The sequence below is a fragment of the Larimichthys crocea genome, chromosome III (assembly GCF_000972845.2).
Source record: "Larimichthys crocea isolate SSNF chromosome III, L_crocea_2.0, whole genome shotgun sequence".
Taxonomy (NCBI): Eukaryota; Metazoa; Chordata; class Actinopteri; family Sciaenidae; genus Larimichthys; species Larimichthys crocea.
Genome location: NC_040013.1, coordinates 26,972,340 through 26,995,376, shown reverse-complemented (window position 1 = coordinate 26,995,376; position 23,037 = coordinate 26,972,340). Strand labels below are relative to the sequence as shown.

General features: G+C 39.5%; 1 protein-coding gene across 3 annotated transcripts in view; it reads right to left on the bottom strand.

The window, feature by feature from the left end:
* edil3a (EGF-like repeats and discoidin I-like domains 3a) overlaps positions 1-23,037 on the bottom strand; it is a 102,887-nt gene that overhangs the window by 74,520 nt on the left and 5,330 nt on the right. The window contains exon 2 of one of the 3 annotated variants that reach the window (XM_027278011.1): positions 2,590-2,619. The exons of 1 other annotated variant lie outside the window; for it this stretch is intronic. In XM_027278011.1, the coding sequence (XP_027133812.1) occupies positions 2,590-2,619 (30 nt within the window). The remainder of the gene's footprint in view (positions 1-2,589; positions 2,620-23,037) is intronic. One more of the 3 variants, XM_027278012.1, reaches the window with a different exon arrangement.

Below are 23,037 nucleotides of genomic sequence, written 5' to 3'. Positions count from 1 at the left end.
TACTAAAAACTATATGAAGTCAAAAGCAGTGGAAGCTATGCAGCATGTAGAACAACCGATGTGGTGCCTAACCATTTGCGGATTAAGCACAAGGAAAAACCAGCCAAGATGGACAACAAGCGCCGTGGTGATGCCATCAAGCCAGAGAAGATTAGCTGGCTCATAAGGAAAATGATAACGGTAGACTAGCTTCCACAAGATGATGGCATTTGTTGAGCTGGGCTACTACTGTAGCTGCTATTGCAGCGAACAAGTGCTGGAGTGGAGAAGATGTGTGAGGTGTGGTGAAATTTCCATCTATAATTACAGGCTATACTGAGATACTTAATGTAGAACATTTCGAATGAATGAATTTTGTACTTAAGATGCACATTGTGAGTTCATATATTAATGCTAAAAGCCACTGATTTTTGAGCATGTGACTTAGAGGACGGATGCTGAAGAGGCTATTTGAGTATTGGAGTCTCTAGATATATAATAAAAGTGCCCATTAAAATCATATGAAGCCCTCAAATGTACTTTTACTAATCAGATTTTGTGATTGTATGTATACGCGTGACTGATCAGACTTGATTAAGAAATCTGCTCATTTAACACATTAGCATTCCAGAGCACACTTAAGAATTTATTTAATCAAAGTAGTAATGTGACTAATTTACGCATATGCACCATTAAAAATGACAGACTCTGTCAGTAGAACAGGTGAGACTCTTAGGGCTCACTGTGCTGCGCACTCATTGCTATTTCTTCGTGGGATTCTTTGCAGTAAACGTGTGCGAAGGCACAAAAAGAGATTTATATTTTTATTGCTTTCAATAGTAATTTTCCATTTCTTACATTATGAAAAGACTTCCCTAGATGTAAAGGAATAATCCTACTTCATGTAGATAAAATGTAGCCAATTTCCTCATTTTATTATTCCATCAGGACGGAGGACAAAATGAAATCCAATATATATTCTGTCATGTTTAACACACTAAGCAGATTTTTCTTTCTCAACGTCAAACTTCCAATTTTAACAGCAGCTTCAAAAGCCATGTGGACTGCGGGTCAGTGTGCATAAACTACAATCAAATCTTCATGGAGATACACACAGGACCTACAGAAATACAGACCAAATGTGCTGAGGAGTACTCCCCTTTATGTGCACAGACAAAGGGTGTGAATATGTAGATTAAAGATATGAAGGCTGTGAAATAGCAGCTGATACAGTGAATTCTCCAAACCTGTCATGAGTAATTTAGCCTCCCGCATCACCCTGTCCTATTTTCTCTCTAAGTCCGGTTCCAGGTCAGTGGTCACACCTAATTCGGGTCATATTCAGATCAGATAATTATTTATTTTGCTTTTTGCTGCATTCTCTCTGTTATCTGAATAAACAGTAGAAAAAAAAAACAGGATTTATTGCAGTTGTTGTTGCAAGCAGATTTAGATTTATAGTGACTAAGTATGCATTATAACCAACTGTACGTCATTTACAATACGTTCACAGCTGGCATTAAAATATGATAAGTAGTGATAAGTAGGGGTGACATCCTGCATTGTCTATGTGCCACATATTGAACTCCATTGCCTTATGTCGTCTGCTCTGTAGTCTATTGTGTATTCAGATCATGTATGTATGTGCCCGGATGTGTTAAAATATAATAAATAAATGCGTTAAATATTAATGAACGAAACATACACAAAGACAGTTAGATGCTGAGGATGCACATAGAACTGGTAGGTTTGCATTCAGGTGCAGTCCTTCCATTTTAATTATATCACTGATGGAGATAAATCAGGTTCTTGTTTACTGTTGTCCTCTGTGGTCTTGCTTTTGTAATGAAACTCTCGTTACATTAGTTCTTTCAATAATGAGAATACAAAATATGGTCTCTGAGGAAGATTGTTTTAAAAGGACGTTTCTGTATGACAATTCATAGATCTTACTTTACTGCAGATTACATGCAGACACTAAGAGCAGCACAAAGCACACTAAATAAACTCTGTAGGGACTGTATACAGCGACTGACACTAATGGCATGCACATAAGAATACAATGCATTGCATTTAAAAGACATTCAGGGTTTGGAGATATTGGAAGTGCTGTATATTAATGCTGCTGTTAAGTTAATGGATTATAAAGTCAAGACTCATATGTGCTAGGAATGATTTTCCAATATAGCCCAAGAAATTATCCTCAGTACTGAAGTAGAAAATTTCACTGGTGATGAAAAAACAATCAAGCTAAAGCAATCAATGGGCTGAATTGGACTGTGAAGTTCTGAAAACAATCTCAAAACTCTGTACCAGACAAAGATAGAGACATTTCTCTTGAGTCACACTATTAGAGAAGGTTTAAACAGGGCTGCTTTATGAACTGAACTACCAAATGATATAATCATGAGTGCTGCTGACCAGGCATGATCAGTGAGTCGATACAGGAATTAAAGTCTGTGGTAATGAAGGAAGGAAAGGGGCTTGGCCAAGATTTAGAAACTCTCTAAATCTCTCCGTCTCACACACACAATCGTGTACATGCACGCACACACGCAGATATACACAAATGAAGCGAAAATCATGTTACCAAGCATAAAAATTTCCCACCTGCTGAAGTTGGTTCCTCACCATCTGCTGCTGTCGGGACACAGAGGAAGAGAAGAGGGAGGCGGGGAAGAGAGAAAAATGATATTAGCTTTATCACAACTATGTCACAGCATTCAGTGCTGCAGCTGTACGAAACACTGCTGATTCAACTATAGCATTAATGGCACTGTGCATTACCGTATGTGCAGTAACATTTTACATGTAATCCAAGGGAGCATACAGTATGTAAAGCCAGATACACCTGCTACCTGTAGGGCACAACAACCCTGCCAGCAGAAATACTTCACACTGGTGCCATGAAGCATAACCTGGCTCTGTGTCACAACCCATCCCCCATTTATACACTCTTACTATGCCATGTCCTGGTCGGTGGCCTTTGACTAATATGTGCTCATCATTCTGGACCAGTGTAGGATTAGCCCCTGCGGCATACATACTGGTTTGCTGCATCCCTGGCTCCTAAACCCCCATCCAGCTCCATAGCTGATATTTGGCCTGTCTACCGTCATTATCCCAACCCTCTATCTCCATCATCACTTGTAAAATTGCTCTGAAAATGTGCCCAAAAGCTGGACACAGTTACAGAGGCAGAAAACCAAGGGCATCAGATGCATGGCATGACAAATAGAATTGGTATTACTGTTGGGGATGATCATTAATGTGGTACATGATGAAACAATTCCCTTGGAAGAGCTCAGTGCCTAGATGGATAGATGGATGGACATGGATGCACTGGGATTTGGGGCTCTGATGACCATATTAAATATGCATGTCTGTTATTTTTCAATAGCTAATGATACTGGCTACCAATGAGCTACTTTAATTAAAGTATGATTCAATGTCATGTACATGTTTTCATCCACAGAGTTGAATACTAATTATGCATTAGCATATGGAGAGGGTTAAGGCCACATAGATCATGAGGCTGACAGGGAGACAGTTATGGATGCCAGCATTTGGTGCATGTGCAAAGGCATCCGACGCCATTACAGAAAACTAATCAAGTCTCATTTCCAATCATAACACGGAGGAACATGCAGGGAGTCAATATTTCTCTCCTCTTCACAAACCAAACATCAGTGCTCTCGAAGTGTGTGTTCCCTGCGGTGTTTTTGAATGTGAAAATAAAATCACTTTGCAAAGTGTTCTAAGAGGGTTTTTAAAAACTTTTATATTGCCAATCTAATTGAATGTGGTGCTCTATTTCTGGGGATGAGATGGTATTCAGTGTTTGTAGCGAAGAACAAGCTGAGCTGATTGTTTTGACAAACTTAGGACACCGCTGGAACAAATGATTTCAAACAGCAGACATGAATCTTTTTCCCAGAATCTGCAAACTAAAGGAGAAAATGATTCACCATTGACACCATTCTGATAAACAGACAATTAAATAGTGAACCGCAGAGCCTTGAATGCTGCTTTGAATGCGAGGTTAAATTGAAGTCACAAGGAGCCAAAGCCAAACACTTTCGCAACCTCTCATCTGTCTGGCGGTAGAAGCTCCTCTTTGTGTTTTCCCATGCACATAGGCCAGTGTAATCCCAGAACCAGGCACATTCCACGCTTCACTCACTGTAGTGCGGTTTCCTTTCTGCCATTTCCTCTCCTCTCTCACCATCGAGGTCAGGACGCACACAGACAGATACTGTATTATAGTGTGCACACAAGACACCCACAAATAAAACAAGAAGAAGAAGAAGAAAGAAAAGAAAACCCTCCGAGTGCAGACAACTATTCACACCCACACATAAATACACATGCTGAGAAGATAGAGATACATAAATTTTTTTTTTTTTTTTGGTTCATCCAAGTGTTGAAGTGGTGAATCATAAGAGTACATAAAATACAGAGAGTTAGGGTACAATACACTGGGCTGTCTTCAGTTGGTGTTTCATATAAATAAGTCAAAAACAGCCCACATGGGTTGCATCACATGGCTTATTTCCCATGGAAATGAACATCACTGTTTATCTATTGTTGTCTGACAAGAGAAAATGTTCTCCCCTTTTAATAAACAGATTAGAAGATGAGTGTCTGCCTCTGCTGTGAGAGTGAAACAGCAGACATGGAACTGCTCAGTTGGTCACAAATACTGAGGAAATGCCTCTGTGGCACACCGCTGCAGATCAAACTGGCTCATGTATATTGTGCGATGTGTAGTAGAGAAATCGGAGGTGTTAGAACTACGAGAGGGAGTATGTTTGCACTTTACAGACAAGCAATGTAACATTATTACAGTCTTAATGGGATGATGGGTTAACAAGGTGCCAGACTATCACACATCTTGTACATTAAATACTGGTTTCTCTGAACCATGACTGTGTTGTTTCTCTAATAAAAGTAGCTTCCTAATCTTATCCAGACTTGAACCATTAAGCAGGCATGAGCAGTTTTTAGAACAACCAGATGGGTTGTTTTTGGAATACACAAGTATAACCTACTTTATCCTCGAAGTATGAAGATTTTTAAAAAAGGTTTTGTTGCAGTCAAAGTTTAAATTTGTCTATTATAAAAGTATTTTATTTGGCTGTCTACATTTATTTCTATATTATCATTCAGTGTTATAAATATTATTATACCAGGCCTTTCAGGAAGGTTGCAAAGATGATAGTATTCAGTGAATCAACAAATGGCTTCACAGGCTGGGTTTTTGAACAATTGCCGTCTTTGTCTGTCTCGCCCTGCTGTTGAAGTCGTTGGAAGCCACAATCATTCTGGTGGAAATGCTTCTAACATTGTACAATATTACAAAGCCACAAAGGAAAGAAAAAAAAACATCAAATGGCATACTACCAGGATAGAAGGAAAGTTGTACAATGCTGTTACTTATACTATAGTAATGATAAGTAATGAAAAGTAATGAAAAAGAAGTTTGTTTTAGTTATATTCCAGCAACATGGCTGACAACGTGCCTTTCTTTAAAGCACTGAAATGTTTCTGTCCTTAAAATCCTGTAAATCAAACATCTTTCAGTTCCCCTCCCCGTAAAAGTCGTCTTCAAAGCCAAACCAGCAGATTTCTCTCAGCAGTGGGGCCATAAACAGATCTATAATGAATCTTGAAACAATCAGCGCTGTGATATAAACACGAACATTGAACAATCGGTGCAGTTTAATGTCTGTCATGTCTTTTCAACCCCCATCTGCACATTAGAGCCATAAGATGCTTAAGATCGAGCAACATAACTTATATAATTCTCAATCATTCAACAATAAAACACTATTATCACACACAACCTACAAATGACTTCATGTAATCAAGTTAATGTGTTACATGGGAATACTGCAGGAATATTTCCTCATGTTTTTCTTACAGTAGTTAACCCAAGGTGCCAAGAGATGCACTTCTTGTGGTTTTACTTCTAACATGATGTATTTATCATAATATAATTAAGACTATAACCACAAGAATACATGATACAGTAGACAGAGGGACAGGCTGGCAAACAAGGGCATTACCTAACATTGTTGTGGGTACAACAGATACTTGACACATGGCTACACCTCAAGACTGCACTAATACATCTGTAAAACATGGAAGGTTCTGGAGATGACTTATTTAAATTGCCCCTCCTCCCCCCAAGGAGAAGGTCCTCTCTGTTGCACCATGAGCCTCCATGCTGGGACATATTGGTTTAATCTGACTGACAGCCGGGAGGCAGTAATAACCATCCATAATCTAAATGGGAACCAGCCAGCCTGTCCAGCATAGGGCCGATATGACCTCAAGGTGTTCAGTGGAGATAGAGGTGCTGGTGTACAGGATGAACAAATACAAAATCCTATAGAAAACACACACGCACACACACAAACACCTATATATAGGAAGGAGGATACACATGCATATATCAGAACACACAAATTAAGGTGTTCACTCATATACTGTAGATGTGCAGGTTTAGTTTGACTCTGTCGCTCACCTTGGAAAAATAATGTCATTTTATTTAAATAAGGTTCAGTTTCCTGGACAGCAACAACTTTAAATGCACACATTGAATCATACAGAATGAATTACATGAATTTAAAAACAAAACATGGATTAACAGTACATTATGCTTTTATCAGCCACAGCAGATGTGAAAATACACAAAGGTGTGTATAACTGAGCTCGTTCATTCAGTTCCACAGAGTAAAGCAGAGACGCTTGTTGCTAAAGTTGAGGCCACTCAGCTGGCGTTGTTTGCCAGTGATAGTTTCGGTGTCACAACTAAGTGAAAACTGGCACATCAGGTGGAACAGGCATGCAACAGATTGCCCCTGTCCATTAAACACAGGGATCGTCTTGGTCCAATGCATATCAATGATTACCACCTCACTGAGAGGATCAAGAAGGACAGAGCAAATAAGACCTTAATACCTTGTTCTTCCGATCATTATAGACCGATATTCAGTGAAAATATGAGATCAGGATTCATGATTCCAAGTCACAGAGTTAATACCAAAAATTGGCACACATGGTATTTCTATACTAGCAGATATTGACCTCTCTAATATGGCGACCTTGCAGAATCCGAGCGGCGACGTACAGCAGGCTCCCTTCCAGTCAAGATGGAGGCAAAACTAACGAAAGTTTATTCATCTTGTATTGCGTGCAACTATAGTGAATCATTACATATCAGGTTTGTGAGCCACGATAAAGGCTAAAATGTTTCCTACAGTAGATTAGGTAAGCCTTGTTTTTAGCCTTGCGGTTGTTGATAACTTGCAGCTGCTATCGGGAGAGACTAAGGAGTCGATATGTCGCTGATATGACTCATAGATGATCAGCAATGTCACGTGTCACACTTTCGTATGACAATTTAAGACGTGAATGGCGAGACATTTGTCACTGCATCATCTGTGATTTGGAGATTCATATAGATGGCGATGTGATATATTTCCGAGGTGCCAAGAAGAAAGTGGAATGTGTGATCACCATTGATGAAACCATGTGATCACAGTATCAAAAGGAATGAGAGGGGGTGAGAGAAAAGACAGAACACTATAGAAACCTGCAGTTGTGTGATTCCTATTAGTTAACCACCTGAACTAAAAATAACAGACCTTTCTATACAGTGAAAACATAATAAATAATCAGTTGGTACTACATGAGGACACAAGAAGATGTGTCTTACAAGAGAGATGTTGTGCGTAAAGTGTTTAATCTGCTCCGCGGTCTGCGGTTCAGTTTTCTTCTCTTTAATGTGGCCACTTCAAATTTAAACAAGCGAAAGCTTAGCCCGACTTAAATTATTGACAGCTGCGACTGTCTGAACAAATTATGTAAGTGATTTTGACGCCAGTGGATACAGACAGTAAAATGTTTACTGATGTATAGAGCACAAGGAGTCGATGTCATATTCCTAAACTATAAGAGCTAGTATTAAGATTTAATGAAGCATATGTAAGATTAATGCTGTGCTTAATTTGTCAATTTTAATAAAAGAAAAAAAATGGATGAAAATTAAATATTGTCCTTTTTTAGTGTTGCTTCCTTAGCACCATAACCCCTTCAACACTTTCATAATAAAGATGATTTGTTGTATTCACATTTATCAGAGTAGGAGGTCAACACAATGGTTTTAAATATTAGCAATTATGACAGCTATCTATCGCACAGTCGTGGGAGCCAGCGTGTTTAGTGATGTGTCTTTGATGGCATTGACCTGGTGGATATTTTGTACGCTGGAAAGGTTGCCTAGGACCTTCAATTTAATGTTTAGTTAAGATGTGTTTTTTTTTGGACGTGAGTGGCTTTTTACATTTAAATATGAAGATAACAGCAAAAGTCTGAGTGTTTTCAGAAATAACAACCTTATAGTCAAGATTGGTCTGGAGGATGATTTAGAGAGATAATTATATATACTTGCTCTACTGAAGAGAATAATGACCCTGTTTCACTAACCTGTCAAACTGCTTGCACACAGCACATCTTAATATATTACAATTTAAAGCATTGACCGTATATTGTGAACCATAATTATAGGTAATAGCTGCAGTAAACTTCTTTGTATTGATTATGTTGCCAAACATTAGTGATTCGCTAATCCCAACGAGGATGCCGGGGACAGCGGTAATATTGAGCTCCGTCTGACATGATGGCTCTGTAAAGCTTATCACTTTTACCTTCATGGCCAGTAAGCCCAAGACAAAGTCAGAAACAATCCAGGTAATGGATCGCATTTCCATTTAGCACCGTAGCATCAGGAGTGACAGGCAGCTGTCACTGTTAATGCTGGCAGCCCAGACACCACTCGCCGGGGCTGACAAATCCTGTTTGCGTCTGTCAAGTGTCTCATGTTATGAATCTCAGGCAGTGAAACTTTTGTTGGGAGTTTTCATTTTGCTTTCCAGCATTTGGCTCTGAGTAGGAGATATGAGCTGTTTTAATCATGATACTGTAGTTTTAAAAAAAAAGATCCATAAAATTATCACACAAGCCAGTTTCATTTGCCACAGGACTGCATTTAATTACTGCATGACTCAAGTCGCAGTTTAAAACCTTCCATGTGTTTTTAGCCATAAACGAGCTGTATTAATTATCACAATCAACTTGACGGGCAGCTGTGGAGTGAGAATGACATTTATTGTTATAGACTTGTTGAAATGGTAATTCCAGGTAAGTGAGTTAAGTGGCGCAATTCAGCAAATCAACATTTACACTCACTAAGTGTTAATGCCACTCACGTTACATGGTCAGAGTATGTGGAGAGGTGGATTCAAATGGTGAAAGAGTGAGAGAGACTTTGTTTTGTTATCAGAATTTATATTACATATTATTTATATGATCTATTTTTGCCTTTTCTGACAGAAAGAAATTATATAACAACGTGTTTTTTTTGCAAATGAGAATTTAGTTAGCTGCACTGTGGCACATATGGCAATCAGTATACATGTGCTACATTAAGCACTACAGATTTCACCTTTCCTTGTACTCCCTACCCACACACACACATTCACACACACACACTCTCCAATCCCCAAGCAGATGCTCACTGCACATTTATCTCCCACATACCATCACCCTTAAAAGTGTTTGTTCCATCATAGCAGAGCTTATTAACATTAAATCATCTTGCTATGGAGTGGGTGGATAACTATGAAATGACTCACAGACACAATACCGACAATAATTAGGGAGGCATTGTTGATGTTCTTCCAACTAATGACAAGGAAGTGCAGTCCTTTACATATCAAGTAGAGCGATAAACACTATCTCTCTGTGTAAGTAAATAACCCATCCATCCTCATTTTATTTTTTTTGTCAGAGGAGCAGGAGTGCAGAGTAAAGTCCTCCATTAACGAATGGCTCTTTGACATGGGGGATGATGGATTTTTTTCCTTAGAGCTCCTCTGGCTTCTCGGGATGCTTTACATGACATGTTCAACCTCTTTTAATAAAGTAATAATACATGAAAGCATAATGATATATATACTTTGACTGTGGTTTGGTTTACAACGCATGCTTGCTTTGGAGGCTGTATTTTCTATTATAGTGATGAAACTATATTATGTGAAAACGCGCACTGCTAAGTAGAGCTGCGATGGATGATTTGTGTATCAATTTTCTAATATTTATTCTACTTTAAAAAACGACTGTGGTGAAGTCAGCCTAACAAAGAGCACTGCAATGGAGGAGACGTTGAATAATCCCAAACCACATTAGTTTCTGAAATGCTGCAAACTGCAAATATAATTGTATTCTTCTTTATGCATGTGGTAAATAAAACAAACATGAGCAAAACACATTTTCTGTTTTACGACATTTGGAATATATTTAAAACTAAAACAGTTAACTCTGTGAATAAAGACAACTACAAACACATGCTGATGACATGCTACTTTCATGAGCAGCTAATCCAAAATCGAACAGGGAGACTAAGTCAGTACAGTCTGTAAGTCTTTGTTAGCAATTAAAACAAACAGTAAAGCAAGAAAACTGAATTTTTGATGGACATATATTGTGCTGTTGAGCCAGGGTATCAATATCGATTTAACATATTGATCCTCTAAACAAAACAGTGATCTTAGGCACACTTGTCAAAGGGAAAAGTCTCTGAGTCGAATGAAAGAAACCATAAAACTGTTTAAAAATCCATATACCATAGACTGTACTGCATGTGATTGCTTGTAGATGGGATGTTCAGTCAAATAGAGCACGGACTTGTTATTCCAAGCATAACAGAATAACAGCATAAAAAGAAAAAAAAACACATTGGGTCTGACTGTCTACAGGAAAGTGTTTTTGTAATGAGGTCAATACATAGTGCAGCCATGTCCAAGGCCTGATTCATACTGCGTTTCTGACATGCAATCAATATGTTTTTTTTTAAAAGTCTGCTCTCTCAAGTGTCAGTGTACAAATAATACGTGTTTTCTATAGTGCCCTGGTCAGTATTGATTGTCCATATCCTATAGGAGGCTTCCTCGAGATTACACAAGTTTTTCTGACAATCGTTGATAAAATAAACGCCTGGTGCGGGTAACTGTGGTGGTGTACACATTTTGAAATTTGATCAACTCCTTGGGCAACAGATAGAAGACACAAGCATGCTGCATGCCATCCGGTTTGAAAACTAAACTATTAATTCACAGATTAATTATTTCTATTCTTCCAGAGATAATTCCAAACTGAATAACGGTTGTTGCACTGTTTAATGAGCAACAGCCAGATGCCTTGGCACGGAGGCTGACATGCATGGCAGTGCAGCGCAAGTGTTCCTTTTCCTTTTCTGTTTTTGCATCTTGTGTGTCCCACTCTGCATAAAAAAAAACAATCTTATACCCAAAACATCTATGGTAGATGACATTTATAAAATAATAATAATAATAACTTGGGTGGTGAGGGTTCAAATCTGTCAAGTTAGAAATTAGCCCAGGAGAATTTGATGGGAAAGAAATTGCAACCTGCTTTAAATGTTTGGTGTTTCTATTTGGAAAGAGGAAACCTACATAAACAGTACACTATAGTATTGCCGCATCTGTTGCAAAAGTTAAATATACAAAATGCCACAACAACACCTGCAGTACGAACATGTGGGCAGATCAAAGTCCCTGCTTCTGTGGTTTCACTTTCCGCAGCATTAAAAACTGCAAGTAAAACATAAAGTAAGACAGTAGATATACTGTATATGGAGAAGCCTCCCCCCTCTCCTTCCAGGATGAATGTACGTATACATTTATTTGATCTCTGTATCGAAATGAATAATGCAAATAAAGATTATAACCGCAACAGTGCCAAGAAGAAGAAAAATGGAGCAGGGAGAAAGGGAGGTAAGGGAGGGGAAGCAGAAACAGCAGACTATAGCAGTACAAGCCAAGGAGCTAATACCTCCATGTGAGACAGCACGCCACCGTCTTAAAGGAACAGTTCAGACCAAATGTTACCTCATGTATGTAAGTATGTAAGATAAGTTCCACCAAAGTGTGTACAGACAATAAACAAAAGCAAATAAACTCCCTAGCCAGAAGCACGCCAACCTCATTATGTTGCTCAAGCTGTTTTCAGAAATTTTATGGTAATTTTCCGCCCCCTTTTGGATCACAAACCGTTGTTTACTTCAATTATCTGAGATGGAACTCAAAAGGTTAACACCCATTGTCTTAGAAAAGAGAGTTATGTACAGCTTTCACTGATACGGTGAGGATTTCTATTATTAATATTAATTATTTGTCGTAGAAATGTAAACACATACTGTGCAAACGTTTTTATTTGAGGCACAGAAAGCTGCTGTCATGGGCTCTGGATGCACTTAATGCAAACACCTACCAGAGCTGCCATCTGTTTTGGAGGATTTGGTTTCTCAGTACTTGACACCTACAGTACAGAACACAATGACGCACAATCCTGGAGGCAAAAAGATTAAACAAAACTATGTATTCATTCCACTTCTTTCATTAATATGGGCTGTAATGACAGTGCTGATGAGGGTTGCAGAGCCTTTTGTGCACTGAAGTGCTCTTTAAATTGTTGGAGGCCGTGGATTTTGCAAAAAGAAAAAAAAAATGTGCTTAAAGGTCATCTTGAATACACTATTCATGCAGCACTGCTTAAAATTCAACTGAAGGGCCTCTCAAAGTAGAATTGTCCATGCAGAGATTTGTCTTACGCTGTATAGAAAGACAAATAAGCAGTGGAACCACATCACCCTCAGTCAGCATAACTGACATGAATACTATCAGAACAACTGACAGTGTTCAAGAAAAAGCTTGTGCTTCAGGGAGAGGGCTTACCAATGCGATGATCATAGCCTGTGACCAGTTATACTGTTATCATCCAAATCCAATTTTAAGCAAGATTTTTTATTTTCCTTTTTAGTTGAAAGAGAATAGCTGAAATAAAAGAAGCGTCAATCCACACCAACCGATCTCTTCTTCCATTGTGTATCTTGTTGTTCGCCAAATGACAAAGAATCCAAACTTGAAAGCACAAACTGGATCTTTGTTCCCTTGCCAAGTGTGTATCTGAAGTGTAATTTGTTCACATCAAACACGAGAGGAGAAAACCCTGACTCATTCCACCGTATTCCACATTGTTAGTGTAGTAAAAGGAGGAGGGGTGAAACTCTCACTCCTCCTAATTGGATGTAATAGCTAGAGGGAATAAGCTAGCTTTGGCCTCGGGGAGGAGAGAGGCAGAAGAGAGAGGGGATGTTTAGGGAGGGCTGAAAATGCTAAACATCCATTGGAGAGTAGAAAGATAGGCAATGTGGTCCTAGGAAGCTGAACACATATAACACACAGTCTACTGTGCTCTATACAGATAGCACACCAAGGAATCAACACGTAGGATTGTGGGCTGGAATTAGGAGGCGCCAGAGAGGAGAGAGATAGAAGAGAGAGAGATTTTTTAAAAGCAGCACATCAAACACATGAACTTGGTATTGATAACAGAGAGCATACTGGCCCGCTAACTCTGTGAAAGCTTTCAGGAGGACCTGATCCACAGAGATCTAGGTCTGCATTGCAGGGACATTTTGATGATGAGAGAAACCTTACGGGGCACCCTGTGAAGTCAGTCAATGACTGAGGGCAGTCCTTTAAACTTCCCCCCTCATTGAGTTCAATTGATTCATACAGCTAGTGGAACTGAGGCAGAATGGGCCAGTATTTGTATTTTAGAGAGGTCCAATCAGTGGTTTCCTCCTTTTCAAACAAGTAAAAATCTAAGGGCTCATTCAGACTGGGAAATATCAGATTGAAGATATTTGCCTGTGATGGAAACTGCAGTGATCAGTGGTTTTGCTCTCGGCTGCAGAGTCAATCTGTGCAGAGCTTTTGTGCAACTTTGACATGTAAATCTGAGCGGCTGACTGACTTTACAGTGCTGACCTGAGACCAGACAGTACAAAACAGTTTGCAGAATAAACCACTCCACAAAAGAGATGCGTCCATGGTTTGCAGTTAACTGTGAGGCAAGAGTGGATGAGGCAAATATATTCTGTTGGCCATTTAGCTTAGCTTAGCAGAAACACTAGACGAGTGATATGTTAATCTTGTTCCGTCATGTTGTCGGCATGAAACAAACTTTTGTTTCCACTCAATGAAATGATGATGTAAGCTCTGTGCTAACCAAAAACCTACAGCAGTCATGGCCCAGAACCAGCATCAACCATAATAAGTATGGTGTGGTTGAGTGTTGGTCACTGTGGGGTTAGAGGCTTCACCCAATATAATCATCACCTCAAAGGCTTGCACACATAAAGTCCTCTTCTTGGAGTCCTTGTCATGAAAACAACTTCAGTTGCCACAAAAGCCTCCAACCAGCAGCACTTAGCGCACTGGGGATCTTTCTTCTCAGCAAGAGGTATCCTACCCTCTTAGGTCAGGATAATCTCAAAGCACTCTTTCTGAGAAATGCTTTTAATCGTTTAAGACCACCTCCGCTGGTCCTCTAACTTCATACTGGGAGTAAACCAGATTTACTTTTCAGACAGTCTGTGCTGAGTTATGTTCCCAGAGGAGTCCTAAATTCCAGATAAGACCATCAAGGCTATACTGCATGGTGTGGTTAAGACCTAAACTGTGTCTCAGACAAAGAAAGGACAGAGTTCAATAAAAACTGAACTAAAATAAAATAAAATAAATGGCCACCTAGCCTCTTTCTTTTCTTTAGTGTAAAGGTCCCCATCCTTGTTAGGAATAAGCTGGTCCCCCCCATTCTGCCCTCTATTGCTCTCATTACTGTGTATCCTGCTTCAGCCAACTCTAAGCCCTGCAGAAGTGCACAGAGGGCTTTTGTCTGAGGATAAGATCGATACCTGTCCTCATCATAGGCCAGGGGCAGCGATAATGCACTCAGCACAGGGTCTGGAGGGTTCACAGGATTTTCCAGCAACCTGGCCCACAAGATTCCAGCTTTGCCTGAGGTGAAACTGTTACGCATGTACAGTATGAACCATGAAGTCACCACGGAATACGAATGTGCCAAGACTTTAAAACTATGGTGATATTTTAGATGCACAGGTTTTAAAGATTTTATTGCACCACACTGCCATTATAAATCACTATAAAACATGAAATGATGCCGTAGTAACACCTAATATAAATGCCAACAGGGTTAATTATTCAGTGCTGGTGTCGTGCCCCTTTCATGAATGCATAATTTGTCTAGTGGTTCAAAACTGGATATAGCAACCTTCAAGCGCTTAACTTCCACAGGGCAGAGCCCAGGTGGTCCAACCCTGCAGAACACCATTCGCTGTACCTGCACATTTTCTTTTATATGCAGTATCCTCCATCCTCCCATGACACTGCGGTCTCAATAAAATATAAATTCAGACCACAATAGTAAGTTGAGCCATATGAGCCACCCCTAGCTGGTCTTACATTGTAAAGTGATTTATTGTATGTGATAGCCTCAGCAGGTAACTGATAAAAACTGCTGAGATGTCAGTTACTTGCTGGGAGTATTTTTCTATTTATTTTTAGGTTTACCGCTTTAGGGATAATTAATAACGATCATGCCACTTGTAATATTGTTACATGGTTATTTATGTGTTATAAGGTTTGGCAGGAATACTGAATCGACTAATATGACTCCTCTAATTTTCTACATGAGTGTAGCCATCCCAAACTATGAACTCTGCAGTGTAAAAAGTAGAAAGGTTTAAAATGTGCCTTAAAATTCTTATTAACCGTCAAGCCAAGAGTTTCTGGGAAACACACAGTCGGTAATTATCGAATTTATTCAGTATCTCCTGTTGAGTGGGAGCTACAGTATGACCGACTGGACAGCTGATGTTACAGTTTGTGGCTCAATTCAGCTTTGCATCATGCCCCTCTCTCTGTTCTCCCTGCCCCCACCACCTCGTTTCTGTGCACGCTCATTACAGATGCCCTAGTTTGCTTGTGAGCCAGGAGAGCCATGCTAGCCTCATTACAAACTTGGAAACCTCCCATCTTTTGTACCTTTTTTTTTTTTTCTTCCCCAGACAAGATCTCACACATTGATGATTGTACCCCAGAAGCAATATAAAAAGATTCATCAAACATGTATAAAGAAGTGGAGCTCACATCTCATCTGAATCTTCACAGCAACTGCTGAACAGGAAGGTGTCGGCGATGGAAAGCGCCAGTGCCGATTAACAGGCGAAGGAAGAAAAAGGGGTGAGGGGGAAAAAAGCATTTTACTCCAAAACTGTGTCAGTAATTCGCAGGATTAATGCATATTCAACAGCACATGCAGGCAATTCTGTGACCCTGTTCGTTAAATGTTTACCTCATTAGCCCTCTTGTTGTCATGATGTTTTCCATGTGGCATTTTGGATGAAAGGGAAATTATGCCACACAAATACACTTTGACTGAGCAACCCGCTGATTTAAATTTCACAAAGGATGACAGTAGTACGGCAAACAGGGAGACACAGAGAACCCTAAAGAACGAATCCACTTTGGTGCATATTTTTATTATTATATTATTATTATTATTACATGCATGTTTATTTGCATTAAAAGAAACATTTTGGGGAACATACTTACTTGTATATGAGACTGATGACTTGATAATGAACAATCTTATGTCTGCCTGATCAACATGTAGCTGGAGCCAGTAGCTAGCTCACTTTACCTAAGCTTAGCACAGACACTGGAAACAAAACGATGAATCTAGTCCGGCACTGCCTGGAGGGGTCAAAATATGCCCCTAAAACTCACAAATTATCATTTATATCTTGTTTATTTGATCTGCACAACAACAACAACAACAACAACAAAAGTTCGTTGGGGGTTATGTGCCAGACTATTTCTTGGCTAGGAGTTGTGACTTTCTGGCATCTCCGCTATTTTCTTGGCAGAGTCATGGTGATAGCAAGACTCCATGAAATAACCCTGAGCGTAGCTGCCTGTAAACCAGCAAAACATTTTCAACCTTGTTTGTTTGGATTAAACAAATGAGATATGAAATAAGTTTGCTGGCTCCAGCTACATACTGAAATAAAAAAATAAAAAAACACAGGGAAATGATATTGACCTTCTCATCTAATGCTTGTCAACAAAGTGAATAAGCGCATTTCCCCCAAAATGTCAAACTATTCCTTAAAAATCCCCTTTTGAATGTCATCTCACACAACACATGGTCCTTAAATATGCTTCATCAAAGCTTTATCACAGCTAATTTAAGCCACATTGATTTTAAAAGGAGAACATATGGGTCATATAGTCACCTTTACGGGGGGAGTTAAATTGGGCCTCAGTGCTGGCACATAAGCCTACGCTCTTCTGCTATGATGCAGAGCCAGGCGGAGATATATACGCTCCCCCCACACCCTTCTTGTGTTAAAGCAGATGCCAATGTTAACGACTACAATGAGAGTGAAATACAACTACTCATTAAGTTGCATGAATGCCAGTGGGCAACAGTATTTGTAAACTGCAATGCACATGCATAAGCAAAAGATGATCTGGTTTAATTGGTGGAAAGCAATGGGTAGGCATTGACATGTTGACATAGTGGCCAGTATGAATGCACATCTCTGAACAAATAACCTTTAAGCATTTAGCCCAGTCATGGCAGTAATAGTATTTTGTATGTGAAAATGTATAATAATGTGAGGACTGGACTAATTACAGCTACACAGCGGTTTGCTGTGGTTTTGTGCACTTATCATTTTAGTGTTCAGAGCAGAGGGTTTTCTCACCGTGTTATATTTTATTTACAGTTTGTCAAATGACATCAGTCACATATGTGCATATGGCGACCCTGATACCACAGAGCCTTCCCGCTCAACAAACCCCAATTTAACCCCTGACTATACAGTTAACATACTGCACCACTTCTCCCTGCACAGCGGGTCTTTCATACTTTCTTTGGTGAAGGTCATACTGGTAATTTAAACTGTGAGGGAAGCTGCATGTGGTGTTGCTCTGTTACCCCATATGCATGTTAGGACATGAAGAAGTAGTTAGAAAATATCTTCTGATCCTTGCTCGATTCATACTTCACACTCACTGGCCTAAGCTGTGCATTGCATGTACTGAAAAGGGCAGGCCTTGGCAAATTGAATTGTTTCATCCTGCTTACCCCTTGGTCAGTGAATTTCATGTAGCAGGCACTACTAAAGAGCCTCAGTGCTGAGTAAGACAAGACTAGTACAGTAGCTTTATGAGTGATGAGGTCAGTCACGGGTGATGATTTGATAACATAAAATATAAATAAATAAATATTAATCTCTAGCTTTAAATGCATATTGTGAATTAATAACGGGTGTATAACCAAACACACAAGCATCAGATACAAATCATCATCAGACAGGCACAAAACTGAAATAAACACGAGTCAACACAGTCCAACACATCTATCCGGTAAACATCAAACCAAATCCTCGCCCAGCTGTGGAAGCCACCAAAGAACCGTGGTTTGATGTGTTATAATTATAACTTCTAGAGTTTGTCTGTATGTGAGAATGAGGAGGACAGACAGAGAGAAAAAGCGAGTGAGATATCCCACAAAGATTCCTCTTTGAGGCACAGAGCCCGGTTAAAAATACGCTCTGTGATTTAAACTTTTGACCCTCTTCAGCTGCTAATTTAACTTGTCAGGCACGGCTTGGAGACAATGGAGAGCGAGCTCTATAAGCACAAACTCCATCCTCCATCTGCAGTGAAGCACACATACCTAACAGCTGTGGCAGGTTGGAAAGATCACACTAGTAAATATTTCATATACCTCAAACGGTGATGAACAACACAGAGTCCATACAGTCGAGCTACCTGGTTTCGAAGCGAAACGGGAGAAGCACGACAACGTTCAGCATGGAGAATTATGTCAGCGGTATTAGACAAAGCATAGGCAGTCCTTTTCAACCTCTCCTTTCCTGTTCCCCTGTGCTGTAAATAGACACTGACAAGCTCTACAAGCGGCTACAGCAACACTGATCAGCTTGTCCTTGGTTTTATTATTGAACTAAATTTAAAAGAAGCTATATAGCAGAAAAATACAAATTGAAAACTGTCCACTGGTGAACCGCATCACCACCCATCGACATTAAGTTGAATTCAGCTTCTTCCTGTCAACAAGTAAGAAAGCAATCATGCTGCTCAGTGTCACTCCCTGTCCTTCAGTGCTCATCTGAAACGAGTGGTTAAGGGCTGCCTTGTCGTTTGTTGTTGCTGCCTCAGAGGAACGTGATTGCATATATTTCAATTTATTAGGGTTTGCCTCCTACGACCCCCCGAAAAGAGGAATTTTTGGGCTTATCTAATCATCGTTTTCATGTCTGTACTTAACAATTACCAAAATGGTGCAACTTGCTGCAACCCTTTTTATAGGTGACAATAGACTATGATTACACAGTGGAGAAGATGATATCTTTTTTCAGCTTTCTAATGGGCTTTACTTTAAAGTTTGAAGGTGAGTGATTGCTGTTCATTGAACTTCACATTAAAGTGAATTTTCATCCTGGCTCTGTGCTCTCTCCCCGTCACTCCATCCCTCTTGCTCCCATGCCTGGTATTACATAGCCCAAGGGTAATTTAAAACATCTGGACTGGAGATATTCCACTTTAAAAAATTGCACTTCACTTCTCAATGGCTAGCATATACTTTATGCCATTATCTCAAATAAGCCCACCAAAAGGTACTTGGCACTAGTCCAGGGCAGTTTGTTCATATTTGAGTTGAAGTGCAGGCTTCAAGTTGATGTATAATATGTTTATATCAAAGAACATATCAAGGACATGTTTTACGATTTCGTTTACCACCCAAACTAGATCTTCAAGACACCGTCCTTGTTCTCGGTTACAAACCAAACACCCCCTTGTTGGCATTCAGCACTATTTAATATAAAAGCAGTCTGGCTGACATGATAAATAAAGGAATGTTGTTTTTGTTTTCTGGCAAACGACTGAAGTATGGATGCATATCCAGTGCAGAAAAGCCAGAATTGCTGCCTAGACTCTGTGTGATGACATTTCTGGGTTACCTCTCCGAGCGGTGAGCACACAAACCCACACAACTGCACACATACAGAAAAGAAAACACATCATCATCAGTACAGGTATTGACATAATCAAGTACAAGTTGAAATGCTGTAAAACTACAGAGCTGATGAGTCTGGGAATGATGAAATGAACAAACAATGTCTGTATCTGCTAGAGTGAGAAAGGAGAAAGAAAGATACAATCAGAACGACAGATAGAGGGAAAGAGAACAGTAATGGATGGATGGCACCTGACACAATATACTGTAGTGCAATCATGCAAAAGAAGGAAGGATGTTTCTAACCCTGGTGTGTAGTCTATGATTTAAATATGCCTCTAGAATAAGAATAAGTAGACCACATCTTCTTAGAGCTTGTTGGAAGTAAGAACTTAAGCCACCTGCACCCATCTGATCTCAAATACGAGGACTGGGCTTATTGAAAATGCAGTGGCATTGAAGAGCCCAATGGAGAGACATTATCAGACCAAAGCAAAGCTCATTGCTTTAACTCCACAATCTTATTTTGTCTAAAGCAGGCTTAGCTTCAGTCTGCAGCATCTAAAATGTGCGTGTCCAGTAAATAAAAGTATAAGTGTTGCAGGCTTTGAGTTTATTTGAAAAATTATCCACAAAATCTCCTCCCATTACAAACCTAATGTGAGACGGGGTTGGCCTACACACATCTGACGGCTATAAAAGTGAAAGCATTACACACACATTGTTAGGAAAGAGTCTTTGAGAGATGGAAAAACTGTAAATCAGGAGAGCATGCTAACACACTTCACATAAAATACATTTGTATCCTCATACACAGCAGTTATTAGTTTGCAAAAATGGTGGCAGGAGCCGCCGTTCTGTGTAAAGATAACACATGCAAACGTGTCGTTGCGTATACGCATTATACTCTGTGAAAATAAATGACATTTCAGTTGTAATCCGTAAGCTTTGGTCAATAAAGTTTGAACAGGGTGAAACTTCTCGCACCCCACAGGCTGCTGCAGTCTCGTACTTAATCCAAAATAGTTTATTCTGTTTATTGATCCGCTGGGGAAAGGTGGACTCTCACTTTCACTCATGGCGAACACTGATAATGAATGCCTGATGCTGTTCTTACGCATTCCTGACAAAAAGGGTGGGTCCAAGGCACTCTGTATCCACTCACACTAATACCAAAATATGTGCTTGCATAAGGAATGTAATGAAAATCCGCCCTGATGCTTGTCAGTGAACTCCTGCATTCCTGCCTTACAACACACACAAACAGGTACTAACAGTCTGGCAAAATCTTAACACTGACTCCCTTGTGTCTGAAGGTAAACAAAAGAATTATAAAAGCAAAAGGGATTCAGTGATACTGTAATTACATGATCCTGTTGTTGAGGCAGACTGCAGTCTTGAACTAGATGTGCTTTTTTTTGGTTTCCAGTGAATAACTATTTAGTCAGTACTGTCTAAGCTGGACTCCCATTTGCGAAATTGGACTGAAAATACAGTACTGTTGGCATTCACACAGCTGACATGTAGCCTGTTTGTAATTGCAAATAACAGACAGGTGGATGGTGCAAAGTAATTATACTGTATAAGTTAACAAGAGCACAGGATGATGAAATTTCTGCCTTCCCATTTCATAAGCAGAAGAAGCAGAAAGAAGATAATGAATGCAGCTTTAGGAACGAGGCCAATCTAAATTTCTTTGGACTGCATTTCTGAGATTAAGAGCTCTAATCTTTTTCAAGTGTTGTTTTTAAAGAATTTACACCGTGTTTGATGATGCCAGGCAACTGTGCGGATGGTGGAGAAGACTAATAGTTTCTTTTTCTAATGCAATTAGCTTCTTGCACCCTAACCCCCTCAAATGTTATTTTTGTGAAGGATACAGGAGTAGCCGAGTGCTACTTATTGCAATAAGCATTATGAACATATTGCAGTGTTGACAGCGTGAACCCACGTTTGTGTTTGGGTGTAAATTCATTGACTCTAATGAGCATTTACCCACGCCTCTATATAAAGTCATTGCACACGCTGTGATAAACGTACGGCGTATAATTATGTTACACAACAATATGAAGAAAGTTAGAATAATTTGAAAATAATTCAACCGTATTCCCCAGGTGCATCCAAAAGAAAATGTATTGGAATACATAACAATGTGCTGTTCATCTTCTCCACAGTTTATAGTCCTAGCACTTGTGTAACTGTGCAAAGATTAGCTTTGACTTTCTGGTATCAAGATGAATCTCAAATAATTGTATCCAGTACCACAAGTTTTACATCATAACACCTCATTAAAGTCGGGTTGTGTCTGATAAACCCTAAACATGAATTTTAAATATGCAATTCATTCATATGGATTTGAAGAAACCTTTTCTTCCCAATGTGCAGGATATCCTTGCACATCCTTGCATATGCATCTTGCTCTCTTATCTTTCGATGGCATTTTTATGAGCTTCTGGCAAAAGCCCATGCTTGCTGAATCGTAGGCAGTCAGACGAGCTTGTACACTTTGCTCTGCTCGTCTTTTTGCCTCCAGTGCCTTACTTGGGTGACAAGCTAGTGGGTGAGTCCGCAGATTTGTTGTCATTGCTCCTTTGTTAGTTACTTTGCCATTTATTATGATGTAGAACCTAAAATACTTCCTACATTCACATACTTTGGTGTTGTGATTGGTCATATTGTGATAGGGTCCTTTATTTTCATAGCAAACAACATAACATTAATAGCTTAGATGTGTTTGCAAACTATATATATATACATAGAGTGATTTTATGGCGTTTTGTCATGCACATATAGCTTTACATCATGTTATTGGTTACCTATATTAGCCACTAACAGCTCTGTAGCTGCTGTTAGCTAATTAGCTCAGCTAGCCGTCCTATTAGTTGACTCTGCCCAGACTGGAAGCACAGAGCACTGGGGGAGAGTTGGTGTTTACGTCTCTAATACAGGAGCTTTAGACTGCCGGTAGAGCCAGAGCTCCAAGCTCCCATTGTGTTAGCAGTTAGCAACTTCAGCAACAAGTAAAGCTATATATCCATCAGTAAACTCTGTAAA